General features: G+C 57.3%; 1 protein-coding gene across 1 annotated transcript in view; it reads right to left on the bottom strand.

Annotated features, from left to right (window-relative positions):
- Positions 1-475: 475 nt before the first annotated feature.
- Positions 476-13,882, bottom strand: part of EFNB1 (ephrin-B1) — a 20,570-nt gene continuing 7,163 nt past the window's right edge. The window contains exons 2-4 of the mRNA XM_009880669.1: positions 2,706-2,798; positions 1,891-2,019; positions 476-864 (exon numbers count right to left, since the gene is read on the bottom strand). Of these exons, the coding sequence (XP_009878971.1) occupies positions 476-864; positions 1,891-2,019; positions 2,706-2,798 (611 nt within the window). The remainder of the gene's footprint in view (positions 865-1,890; positions 2,020-2,705; positions 2,799-13,882) is intronic.

The following is a 13,882-nucleotide window of genomic DNA, read 5'->3' as shown; positions in this document are numbered from 1 at the left end:
GCGCCCCGGCGTCGGTCCAGGCCCCCGGACCCAAGCGGCGGCCGATGCGGCGCCAGGCACACGGGCACTTCACGCAAGGACGTAGGGGTGACGCACAGAAATCCCAAAACGAAAAGGGGAGGTGGAGTCTCCGGGTTTGCCGGCGGTGTCTGAACGAGCACAGAAAGGCACGGCGCCTGCCCCCCCGGCCAGCCGCAGTCTGGAGAAGAAGAGGAGGATGCTGAAGGCTCACCCTCGAGTCTCGGGATTACAAAAGCTGAGAACTACAAAACTAAATACAAAGGGGAGAACCAGCGCGTGAGCGAGCCATTCGCTCTCCGGTGCCGGACCCTGGCGCTCCCTGCGCCGTGCCGTGGGGTTCGTTTCGCTTCCTCCCTTCCGGCGCCAGACCGCCCGCGGGGAGACCCGGGGGGCGGCTGCCCCCCGCGCTCGGCGCTCCCGTGCTCCTGCATCGGCGGCTTGCCCAGGCTGCTCCTCACACCTTGTAGTAAATGTTGGCTGGGGGCTGGGGGGGCATCTCCTGGACAATGTAGACGGGGTGCCCGTAGTCCCCGCTCACCTTCTCGTAGTGCGGGCAGTAGTTGTTCTCTGTAGTCCGTAAAGGGATGATGATGTCGCTGGGCTCGGAGCCCGCGTTCCCGCTGCATTTCGGGCTGGCCAAGGTGCTGAGGGACAAGGCTGCGGCTCGCTGCTGCGTGTGCTTCCGGTGCCGCTTGCGGATCTTGATCAGGAGGACGACAAGGAAGATGATGATGAGGATGAAGATGACGCAGCCAGCACCGATCGCTGCAAAGACAGCCACCTTGGAGCTCAAGAAGCCGTCGCTGGGACCTTGGGTCTCCTGGCCATCCTGGTTGACGGAGCCTGCAAGGCAAGGGGAGAGGGGTGTCAGAGCCCGGAAGGCAGTCTGCGCCCCACCTCGGCGAGAGGCTCCACGCAGCTGGTTCCATGCTCCATCCGTGCACGGATCACACCCTGTGGGTGGGCGAGCCGTCGATCACAGCAGGCTCTGGGCAGGGCCAGCAGGAGCCCTGGGCATCCACAGAGAAAGGACAGACCGTGTGCCCTCTCCCCCACCCCACATCTCTGCTCCCCTTTTCCATCTCCCAGCCGACGGAGCAGAGCACTGCCTGTGTCCAGGTGACAACCAGTCTGGACCCCAGGAGACTTTGCTCTCCACAACAGACCTGGATGCTGTGGTGAAGGCGGGCTCGGTGAAAGTGGGCTCTGATACCTGGGGCCCTGCGATATCCGATTACTGACCCCCCGCCTCCTCCTGACCCCTGGGCCGGGGCAGCCCCAGCCCCCCGAAGGGAGAGCGCTTGGCTTGGCCGCACCAGGCGAGAAGAAAAGAGCAACTCTTCCCCACTTCATCTGATTTCACTTTTCTCTCAGCAGGGTCAGGAACTCAGGAAACCACCTTCAAAGGGCTTTCACACTGGCTCAGCTCAAAAACCCGAGGACCTCACCTCCTCCAAGCCCTCTCAGATGTTCTGCAAGGAACAGATGGGCAGCGAGGAGGAGGAGGAGGAGAGTGCTGAAACAGCACTTCCCTGCAAAGCTCCTGCCAGGACATACCGGAGCTGGGAAAACAAACCCGAGCTGCTCCGTACCGCAGTCTGGCTGCCTGCGTTGGGCCCCGAGTGGTTCCCGGCCAGAAAGCACAGGGCTGGGGTGAGGAGATGCTGCGAGCAGCAGGGATGGGCGAGATGGGCACAAGCTTACAGGAAACCCATCCACTCTCTGCTCCAGAGCACCCGGTATCCCTGGGATCCATGCGACAAGCCCAGCTAGGAGCTGCTCCGCTGGCAGCGGCTGCTGGCCAGCCTCAGGCCCCACCAGCAGGCATAGCCCCCATCTCTCTCCTGGGTTGTCCCCGGCAAAACCCACCCGGCTTGCCGGGCTCCTCCACCGCGGGGATCTTGCTGCGCGGGCTCTGTGTGACAATTTTCACGGTGTTGTCAGACTCCTTGCTCGGCCGACTCGTCGTCAGCTGCTCCGGGATTACCGCATTCGGATCTGGGGAGGAAAGGAAAGGGACAGATGAAAACCTCGATTCAACTTAAAAGGCAATAGCTCATTCCCCCACCTAAAGAACAACTGTCCCCAAAATCCCAGCTGGACACACCCCAGAGGGCACAAGGGAGAAGCAGGAACGACGTGAGCAAGGCTGAGCTGCTACAGGGCTTGTAGGAAGCAGCTTTGCCACCCTAACCCCCCCTGCTTTTATGTTTTCTGAGTTCCCGTGCGTGGGTTGGGGTGAGTTTCTCGCACGGGCAGCGGGAGGAATGGGAAGGGAGCCTGCCAAGGCTGCAGCACTGCTGCTTCTGTTTATTATAAATATTGGCCCCAAAGTGAAAACACAATAATGAAAAGCAACCACCAGGAGCTCTGCATCGGGGGCATCACCGGGGCTGGGAGGCACCCAGCAGCTCGGGACAGGAGGTGTTGGGGAGCTCCCCCTCGGGAGAAGAGCACACTCTTCTCCTAGTGCCACAGCACCACCGTCAGTGATACCCTCGGTGTCCTTCTGCCACCATCAGCTGGGGCTGTCCCCACAGCGCAGTGGCCACCGCTACACAGAGGCCTCAGTTTCCTCCAAATTCAGACACCACCACCCCACCCCCCCAGCAAGACAGGGGCCAACGCTTTGTTGGATAAAGGCATTTTGGCAACAGGACACCCCAGGGCGCAGAAGGACTCACCCTGCCCCACTTTCATGACAATCTTCATGGAGCGTGTCTGGCAGACTCCTCCTTCCCGGTTCTCCAGGCCATCCAGTGTCCCATTGGAAGTGGCTGTATGAAAAGAGAGGGAGCATTAGGCAGGGTTCAAAGAGAGGGAGCGTGAGGCAGGGTTCCTGGGAGCTGAAAGGTCCCCGCTGGGCAGGTCCCCACTGTCCCCAGGCACCATGAGGGACCTGGCTGGAGGTTGGCACCTTCAGATGCCAGGGCTCACCCCTGACCCCCCGCTGCAGCCATTCCTTCGTGTCCCAGTCCAGAGCCCACCGCAAGCGTTTAATACGCCGAGGTCTCATTTTCTGCACCTTCCAAAGATGTTTGCAGTAGTGAGGATGTGATCCCTCCAGCTTCCCCTCGCTGCCACATCTACACAAGCGAGCCATTCTCCGTGCCCGCACCCTCCTCCCCCTTTAATTCCTGGATAATTTCCTTTGCTCCTTGGTGTATAATAGGAACACATGCATATGCACAGTTTAAATTATACATATATAATTACACAGTGTGCCTCAGTAAAGAATGTAAACTCAGAGCCCCAATGGGGTTGAGTGGCTTTAATTGCAGGGCAGAAGTCAGTTAAATTCACATTAACTTTTTGCTTTAGCCGGCACAGATTTTTAAGCCTTTCAATCCTGCGGGAGCGCAGGAAGCCGTACGTCTCCCACTGCCACCACGTAGGAAAGGACACTCACCCACGTACCCGCCAGCCCTCTGCCGCGGCAGGGACAGCTCGGGGCAGGGGGTACACGAGAGACAAAAAACCCAGACCAGAGGATGACAGGATTAAGCACCTAAATGACAGATTCTGCTGAACATACTCAAAAAACTGGCTTCTGACCCCAAAAGGGCCCTCGTCACCGGCAGCGGCAGCACCCGGGGGATGCTGTGCCAAGCAGACGGGTGATGCAGTGGGTGCAGGGCGGCTCTGGCACACAGCCTGCTCTCCCCGCTTCTCAAGCCGGCACAGCACCTCCATCCATCACAGCAAACACAAATCATCCCGGTGTTCCACCAAGTCCAGGCACGGGGATTTATTCACCTGGGAGAAGTCCGGTGACGGCACACAGCATGAGCAGGGCTTAGGAAAGGCGATGCAGTGAGAATCCCAAAGCTACAGGGATAATTTTACAGAGACGAGGCAGTAAAGCAAAGCAGGATTCGGCCAGCACAGCGCAGCCAACACCTACCCCGAGCCTCAATGCCAAAACTCAGCCCTGGGGTTTCAGGTTGCCTGTGCAGCCCAATTCCTGCCTCCACCCCACAAAAACTTGGGTTTGGGGAGGGCGAGTGCCTGATGGCCAGTGGGGATGAATCCATTAGACCCCACTGGGTGCTGGCGAGGAGGCGATGGGAAGAGGCTGGGTTATGGGGCAAGGTTTTTCTTTTTCTTTCTTCTGTGCTCCTTTTCCTGCAGCAGGACCCTCACGTGCCTCGATGAGGACTCGATGCTGGGCTACGCTGGAAAGCCAACCTGGATCATGCCGGGATGCAGGCACAAAGTCCGTCAGCTCTGTCCAAATATCTCTGCGCAATCAAGGCTCTCGTGTGAAACACCAGCAAATGTTTTATTAATCAAAAAGTGGTTGGGCCGTTTGCTGAGTTATCGCCTCTCCTGCGGCGGGGTTGCGCCTGCCAGCAACTCCCTGGACAGAGCCGTACATCCACGCATCTGGGATTCGCTGGCGGGCGTTTTGTCAGGAGCACTGTCAGCACAAATCCTGACACAAACGCCTGGGAAACTGGAGAAACACTCCCCTACAGAATGCATAAGCTTTTCCCAATGCAAACCAGAGTCAGGGACCTGTGCAAAAACTCCCCATAAAAACAACTCCAGGAGCTAACTCTGGCAGAAGGCACAGTGGCCCAGTTCTCCCAGGCCAGAGGCATTGGTTTTGGGATGAAATAAGCTGATAACGTCCCAGCTTATGGCCCTGAAGCAGTTCCACGAACAACTTCCCAGCACCATGCCACGGGTTGCTCCATCTCAAATAGACTTTACCCATTCACACTGCAACACAGAGAGGCAGCGGAAAACAGCAGTCTGTAAAAGCCAGCCTCTGTGAGACCTCAATAAGGTCTTATAAATAAGGTAATAACGTAATTATATCAAAACAATCTACAGAGTAAGTATGACTCGAGTGTGGGGAACTAGAAGATCCTGCAAAAGTAGAGCATGCAGCAGTAACGGGAGACATAATTTCCTCCAAAATAACTATGGAGATGTTGCATTCGGCTATGACTAAAATATTAAACATCCAAACAAGACAGAGGAATGGCAGCTGGAGCCACAGGGACAGACGAGGGTACGCAGCTGAGCATCCTTCCTCCCAGCCGTGCGCAGGACTTTGTTCAAGAAGCCTCTTCTTGTTCTGATCGTAATAACGATGAGGGGAGAAAGTACCTTTGAAAGGGAACTGCATGAAAAAAAATGAAGTAGCTACTTGAGGAAACATAAAAAGGGCAGCTAAAAGGGTGAAACACTTGCAAAAACCATGGTGATTGTCTCCGGTACAGCCTCTCGAAACAAGGACACACGCTGCCATGTTCTGTACAGATCCAAAATGGGCGAAATCAAAGCAAAACAAGATGCTCCACACAGCCGGTCGGGCTTCCAAAAGTCAAAATCCCATCCAAATGGCTAAAAAGAGTACAGCTTCTGGAGAGTTTTCTATAAACATGTAGGACAGACTGATGTGTTGCTGAGCAGTAGGTCTGCAGGCGGGCAGGGGGCTGCGGCCGGGGGGTCCCCACCAACCCCATGGGTGGGGGGGCTGCAGTGGCAGCACTGCAGGCTCCTCCATTGCGTTTCACTGCAAAGCTCAGAGACGAGAGCTGATCCTCATATCGTTTCTTGTTTTCACAGTGGAAGATTTACCAGCAGAAGGCCACAGGATCAGGCCCGCGGCTGGCACCGCTTCAGCAGAGACGCGCAATCCAGGAGGCACGTGGCGAGCAGCGAGATGGAAGCCCAAAGCATCTGTGATACTTGCTGTTGCGCTCGCAGAAGAGCGGCGGAGACACCACCGATCCTCTTTGGTGCGTGAAAGTTATCATCAACAAATGCACAGTAATGCTGGGAAGAAAAAGGTTAAATCCACGGGCACAACAGTGGGCTGCCAGGAGAGCTGAGAGGCAGCCCTGAGCCTGGGGAGAGGTGGACCGAGGGTGGTAGCATGAGGCAGAGCTATAAAACGACACAGGAAGACAGGCAGGGAGCTGGGGGTACCAGGGGGACTAGGAAATGGCAGGTCTCAAACATCGGCCGTGCTTTTCACATGCCGCATTGGCAGTGCACAGCTCCGTCGCACCAGCAAGGCTTGATGCGGCCAGTCCCAGCAGCACTGAGTGTACAGCAGTGTCTTCCTCTCCCCCTTCCATTTTGAGGGACTTACAGTTTGGCTGCAGGATCGGGGGAAGCAAAAGCAGCCTCTGGACAGATGACTTCTACTCAGGCTTAAAGAAAAGGCAGCTCCCAGCCCAGAGAGCTATTAGATGCCTTTGCCTTAATGAAGCATTAAGCCTTAGGCTGCTGAGTGATGAGGATTTAACATTGATACCATTAACCATGTAATTGCTTGTCAATTTAGAAGAGATGCTCAGCCTGCGTGGAAGCACAGGCAGGACCTCCGCTTGCTGGCACAACTCACCCCGGTCCTCAGGCACGAGACCAGTGAAATGCCAAGTCCCAGCCCGGTGCCACACGCCAGCCAGCCGGGACAGACGCCTCTGTGGGGAGGAGAGCCCCAATAACCTCGCGTTTCCACCTCCAGCAGCAAGCGGCACCACATGCTGGCCCTGGTACATCACACTCTGCCTGCCCCCACCAGCACTCGAGAGTGTCACCGAAGCTTTTCTTCCTCCCCTAAAAATATTTCAAATGTGAACTTGGGTTTTGGCAGATGGAAGACTCTGGAAGTAATACCTGGCAGCAGATGAAGGCAAGGGTCTCTTAAATGGTCAGCTTTGGACAGAGCGAGACGTTTGGTTTCTCTTCTGGATTCCCTCTGGCAGGACTCCGTTATGATTTGGACCCCAAAGCACAATTAATGTGCTGAGACTGTAGCGAATCCAAGTCTCTTGCCTTTTATTATTCTTAATTACTCTTCCATCTGTGCACCACAGCCCTGCTCCAGACCCAGCCAGGCGCTGCACGGACACAGCCCGGACACCCTCCCCGTGATTCCCCCCTCGCTCCCAGACCTGTCCAGGATTCACGTTTCCATTGCACAGCCTTAGGCGGAGGCGGCAGCATCCCACCGGCACCCCTGCTGCTCGCGGTCAGGGCTATGGGGTGCCCCCGCAGCCTGACCCTGATCCCATCGTAGCAGACGGGGTGGTGGGAACACGCTGACCGACCCTGCGGAGGGGCAGCTGGGATAAAACAGGCTCAGATCAGCCGCAGCTCAGCCAGGACACCCACACCAGGCTGAAAGCCCCTCTTGGCGTGGGTAAAGACCCTTCGGGTGGCTCTGAAGATGTGCCTCACACATCTCCGGTGTGCTCGGACACTGCGCCAGCAGACCCTTGCACGGATCTGCAAGACGACTATTTAAAATAAAAATCTACTTCATGCCACCTTCCCTCTCCTCCAAGACCTTCAAGTTGTTTCATGCACCCTCAGTACCGAGGCGCGGGTGTTGCATTGGTAGAGGTGTTGCACCCGTACGGGTGTCGCGACAGCAGAGGAGCTGCACCGGTGCCCGTCACGGGGCTCCTTCCTCCCCCCATCCCGGCCAGGGCTGGAGGACCTGCAGAGCTACTTCCAGGCCACCGAGCAGACGCATCCGCCTGCTCCACTGCACACCAGCGCCCCAGGGCTGCCCGGAGAGCATCGCTCAGCCGCAGCCCCTTCTCCTCCTCCTCCCCAGCGCAGCTGGGAGGCAGCAGGGGCAGGCAGCCCCACTGCACGCCGCTCACCCATTATTATTATCATTATTTCCTTACCAGACCCTGCTGAAGGGAGGCAAACCCACCGCCCCCTCCCCGCACACATCACCCCTAAGCCCCGCTGCCGGCGCGGCACGCCGGGCACCAGCCTTCCAGCCCAGAGGCAGCTGCACTGGGAAGGGGCTCTAAAAGCCCCAGAAAGACGTGCGCAAGCCAGCCCAGCCCCGTCCCATCCCCGAACGGCCGCAGGAGGTGCAAGGCTAAGGTTTCACACACCCTCCCGGCAGCTCAGGAGCTGCTCCAGCCTCCCGGTCTGCCACGGAAAGAGAAGAGCCGAGCAGCCTGCTCCCCCCGCATCCCTAACCCCGAGGGTGCCCTGGGGACCCACGGGCTGTCCCCTCCCCGGCTGTGCCACGCTGGCGGAGGGCACTGCTGGGTCCACGCAGCTGGCCAGGACTGATGCCATGGTGCCAACTGGGATTTCTACGTCCCCCGCTCATGCTGGGCACGCAAGACTGACCGTGGGTCAGCCTGCAGACAGACCACACAGCCCCCAGTCCCTCCTCCCCACTGTTCCCAGTGGGCACTGGGAGATGATCACCACAGGCAGGGATACTCAGCCTGCTGACCTGGCAGCTGCCGCCATCACCTACTCCCCATTACCCAAAAAAACCCCTTCTGGCAAGAAAAAGCTCTGCTCAGGCTGCTCTGTGTACAGCAACGGCTGATCCCACGGGGTGGGAAACACACAGAGATCCTCAGAGCTGGGGACATCCACCACAACCTTCCCGCTCTGCCCTGCCACCTTCCAAAGCACCCTAAAACCCAAACCTGAGTTTCCCAGGCAACACCATCCCTGTTCATTATCTGCATCCTCCTCTTTGCTCCTTGAGATTTACAGACTCAGAGTCCCACAAAGACAAACAGCTCAAAAGAACAGGGGCGTTTTCTAGCAAAGAGCCCGCCCCAGGAGTGCTGGAGATGAGGTTTCGAAGCACCAAATGGTGAACCCTTCTCTTGTCCCAGCAGTCGGTTCCAGGTTCCCTCTGCCCACAGCGCAGAAACTCCTGGGGTCAGGAAAACACAACCGAAGGGATGTGGAACTCGCATCCTCCCCTCTGGCTCTGCAGGGGATAAACAGGGGTCCCGGCAGGTTACACCCACCAAACCCAGGGCTGACCACTACAGGCTGCTGGAGAAGCAGCGGTGGGACCCCCACCAGTGCGCGCTGGGCGATGGCGTGCCGATGTTCGTGACCATGCCGCTTCACCAGCATAGCCATGAGACATCCCACCGCCACATCATCATGTGCAGAGCCAAGTGTGGGCACACAGTTTGCCCCCGCAGCTCCCTCCAGCCTGTGGCTCCGGTTTTGCTGACGGCATCAGCCCCCCGGAGCAGCTGGGAACTGGGAGCAGAGGTGGCTCTTAGGGCTCAGCCGGCACAGTGGGAGCCACGGTGGAGCAGCACGCTCCCAACCCAACATCCCATCTGCCAGCATATGCCCACGCCGAGCAGGGTGCGGAGCTGGAGGGGCACACGGCAAACCCCGTTGCTGGCCGATACAAAGGCCCCAGTTATGGCCGTGGCGTTTGCCAGGGATTTTGGCCCTCCGAAGTGTTACATCCTCCTGGGAAGCCCTGGAGCACCCCAACGCGGCTGGAGGGGAGGGGGATGCTAACACCCACCAGCACCGCACACCCAGCACTGGAATTGCCTGGCTAAATAAATAGATTTTATATATAAAAATACATGTGTCTCCCTGCACTGACTGGGGAGGGAAATGCTAACCTTCCCACTGCAACCTTGGACCGAGTCCTCCCACCGAGGGGAGCAAGTAGGTATGGCCAAGCGCTGGCGAGTCTCCAAGCAAGGCATGAAAAAACAACCCAAGAGAGCTGATTTGGGCTGAACTGGCTATAATAATCATGTTGTGCTGTCGCAAAATTTTTGCCACCAAAGGGAGAGCCTGGTGTGCTGCTCTGGTCCGCTCCCGCCAGCTGGGGCCAAAGCACAGTGGAGGAACCCAGAGCTTTACCTGCATCCTCCCCACGCACACGGCAAGCAGGGGACAGCCTGCCAGGATGACTGCAGAGGACAGGCTGCTCACCACACGCCCTGGAGAACCCAGACATCCCAGCTTCTTCAGCCAGGTTCAAACACACTTCTGGAAATAGGAATGAAAACGATAGCACGGGGTCTGGCTGGGATGGAGTTCACCTCCTCACCACCTCAGCCCCCCACAAAGATAAATAAGAATGCTGAATCAGCCCCATCACTTATAAAGAGTGGCAGATACATTCGCAAAGCGCAGGTCCAGCAGTACCAACTGGGTTAAGGGGGTAAGAAGGGAGGACATCACGGACCCACACTCATCCTCTGTGCCACAGCACCACTGCCAGACCTAAGCACCAGTTTGGGACTGCTTAGGGTCCTTTCCTGGAGCAAAGGGAGAACAGGCAAACACTGAAGTATTGCATGGACAACGACACTATAACACAAGCAATGCTCAAGTGAAAACCTAATTTCACATTGAAATAGCTTTCTGATGGAAAAATTATAACAAATCCCAATTAGCATCATAATTAAGAGTCACAGCTACATCGCGGGTAACACCATCAAGGCTGGAAAGCACTTCTTGGTTGCAAGACCACTGCCTGCTTACGCACTTGCAAGCCCTTTTGCACCAATGCTGCTGAGACATCCACGTAGAAAAGCCTCGTGAGCTCCCCGCGTCCCCGTCTCGCACCAGGGAACACACGCAGCCTCGCACACTGTACCGCTCACCAGGGCACTAAATAAAGCCTTTGTCTTCAGGTCTATCCACCCCCTTCCAAAAAAAAAGGAGCACATCAGTGGAAGAGAAAGGTTATTTGCACAGTCTCTGTGGTAGCCCCAAGCAGCTGGTTATAGGTCAGGAAAAAAGTGCCATGTAATTCTCCACCTGATGCTCTGCCAGAGTCATTTGTGGGCCCCACTGGGAGCAGGAGAGGAGGAAAGCACTTATTGCATTTTAACAGGGTGTAAATCTCTTCAGTTAGGTAGCAAAACATCTGCGACTCTGACTGAGAAATCTGTCGGGAAGAGGATGGAGAGGGACTCACAGGGGGACAGTGACACCTCGCCGCCAGCGAGGCCGATGCCAACACCAGCTCCATCGCTGCCCGGGTGCTGAGCTGGAGGCGGCTGAGAAAAAAAAATTATCAGGGACCAGAGAGGCTTATTCATGTGCAAATCTTCTGCCTGGGAGAGCGTGGGGAGCAGAGGAGGTGGCAGGGCAGCAGGGAGGGACAGGAGCTCAGGGTGCGCTGTGGGACAGCCGGGAGGAAACCCCACTGCAATTAAAGGTAAACTTTGCATAAGCATCAGGAACCCGCTGGCAGCGGGGAAGTTTACATTGGTGCAACTCCTGGCCCAGAGTTGCAAATAACCCCGCAGCCGGGACAGGAGCCAGCCCTGCTTCCACAGGGCGAGCAGCCACCGCTGCCGGGCACCCACCGGTGTCGCACCCACGTGGGGACCGGGGACCGGCTGGGAGCAGGATCACAGTGCTTCACCCCACGGCAGTGGGAGCAGGAGCTCCCTGATGCCTCTGCACAGCAGCGCCCGTGGCTCCCCGGGGAGCAAGCATGGCAGCACCCACGCTGCCCCAGCCTGGGGCCACCGGCCACAGACCCCACGCATCGCTCTCAGGTCCCAGCAGGAGCCCAGACACGGTCTCAGCTCTCTGCTCCAGAAAGATGCCAGCACATAGACCTAACGACCTCCAGCAACACCCCGAGTTATAGAATCTGGAGATTTCCAATAAATGCTAAATAAGTCCCTGAGTATCCAGATGTGGACCCCTCGCTGAGTGAAGCCCCCTCACTGTCCCCCAAGTCAGGGGGGACCCCCAGTGCAGAGGGACGAGCAGCCGCCCCCCCGACCCCGCTGCTCCCCACCAGCCTGCCGCAGCCGGCTCGCAATTAGCTGTGTTAACACCCGCTCCGCGCTGCCAGGCGGGATCAAAGAGCACCGTCATTACACAGCAGCAGCAGCAAAACTATCATTCCTAGGGCAAAGAAACTTCAAATGGCGAGAAAAACCAATTCTCCCTGAAAAAGGAAGCTTTGAAAGGTGCCGCATGCAACCTAGGCAGCCCTCCCCAGCACAGCCAGCCTGGTCAATAGGCGTTCAAAACACAGATTATCAGAAATTAGAGATGGAAAAGGGCTGCGCGATGCAATTCATTAATGCCAAATCTGCTTGCACTCTACATGTCTCATGGTCCAAGCATGCCATCGCTTCTTGGAGCCCCCAGTGTGCCCTCGGTCTGACAGCCAGTGTCCACCCCAGCACCCGTGGTCGCACACCCCAGCACCCGTGGTCGCACACCCCAGCACCCGTGGTCGCACACACACGTCCCAGGCGATCACTCAGCAGCCCGGCTTGCAGCTGAAGCTACAACACGCAGCCTTTCAAGAGCAGGTCGGTGCTGCGGCGGTACCTACAAGCCTCTTCCCAGCACCAAGAAAACACCATAGGTACAGGAACGGTAGAGTGCAACGGGGATCACAGGGGAAAAGCTGGGGAGGTCTTGATGAAGAAGTGGTTATTTAAAAAAATACACCAAGGAAGTAGTTGCCTGCACTTATCTGCTGCGCTCCCTTCTCGGCCGCTCCTGTATGCTGCCGTTTTTTTCAAGTCTTCATCAAGCTGAAGGCTTCTTCTGCCTTTTGAGTCTCTTACTGGAAGTTTAGTCCAAAAGGAGGAAAGTTTTAAACTCTTCCAGCATTACAGAGGAAGCCCTCGGAGGTGACCATCACTGAAGAGCAGGGTCCCCCAGGGCCCACGCACCTGCAGCCCCAGGAGATCCCCTGCGGTCCCCATGCCCGGTTGCTGCAGACCTGCCGAGGAGAGCAGGGACTGGATGGGGAGCAAGAGGACGGGGGCAGAAGCATGGTCGCGGCATGTACCACAAAACCAAAAGGACTGCTTTGGTGTTGGCCCTCCACCACAGCTGCAAAGGGGGCACCTTGGCGGGGGGCAGGCAGAGTCACACTCCTCCAGCAGCATCACGGGGTGCAGAGCAGGATCAGGCAGGTGATGTATGGGTACCAGCTGGATGTCACCTCCTTGCCTGCCATTGCTGGGGCTACACATCACTTCTGCACATCACCCCGGTTTTCAGGAGCACTGAGAAGTTCAACACATTTTATTTTCTACTAATGGGTCATGTCAGTGTTAAAGAGACGCTCTCGGAAATCTTTTCCCCTGGGGAAGAGCATCCCGGGAGGCGGGCAGCCCGACTCCCTGGGCAGACACAGCCTGGTGCCCGGCTCCCTCGGTGGGGGGGAGAGCCCTTGGCCATGCAAGAGCTGCGGGCAGCTGCCGGCCAGGCGCAGGCAGGGGCTGGGCTGCCCAGCAGCCAGAGAGTTAAGCGGGCACCGGCACCCCTGGCCGGGGTCTTTGTTGCAGGCACAGCCCCCCCCTCTCCCCGGCCCAGGAGCAGATCAAAGCGAGGGGTATTTACCTCCTGGCTGGGTGCAGGACACTGGCCCTTTCTGATAGGGCTTTTCATCCCTATTAGGGCCGTGAAAGGCTGAGCTATGAGATCAGCTGCCAGGGGCTGTCCGGGGACAGCGCTGAGCCGAAAAGGTCAGGAGGGAGGAGGAGAAGAGAAAAGAGGCAGAGGCTTAAGGGACAGGGCTCAACAAAATCGCATTTACTGTGGTCACGGTCTTCAGACAAGCCTCCAAGACAAGGAACCGCGTGTTGTCTAAGGGCCATTATTTGGGTTTGACATGTCCAGCGCCCAGGCTTTGAAGTTGGGAGTGGGACACCGTTAGAGACCCATTTGTCTCCGACGCAAGCCCACCAGCTCCCACGCAGCATCTCCCGCGGGGAGAGCATCTCACCCACCCTCTGCCACCAGCTCCCAGTGGGACAGGGATGGAGGAGGAAAGCCAGTTCCCCAAAACCAGACGGTTGTGACACCAGGATGGCTTTGCTTCGCCCAGGCTTTCCGCGTCGCCGCAGGTATGTCGCAAGCTGCTGGGACGAGGACAGCGCCGGCCCATTTGGGTGAAGAATGAGGAAGCCGGTTAATTGGGTTTTTATCAGCAGAAGTTCATAGCTCTCATCACGGCATCAAACGGCACTTTTGCTTTCAACTCATCTTCACCAAACAAGTTGTGGGACGGAAGATGAGGAGCACATGAAAGTGGCCACATTCAAATGCAATCAGCATAGAAAACCAGCAAAGAGCTGGCGGGCTG

The sequence above is a fragment of the Charadrius vociferus genome, unplaced genomic scaffold (assembly GCF_000708025.1).
Source record: "Charadrius vociferus isolate BGI_N301 unplaced genomic scaffold, ASM70802v2 scaffold473, whole genome shotgun sequence".
In the NCBI taxonomy this organism is placed as follows: domain Eukaryota; kingdom Metazoa; phylum Chordata; class Aves; order Charadriiformes; family Charadriidae; genus Charadrius; species Charadrius vociferus.
The sequence above is the reverse complement of the archived record's forward strand: the minus strand, read 5'-3'. Positions and strand labels throughout refer to the sequence as shown.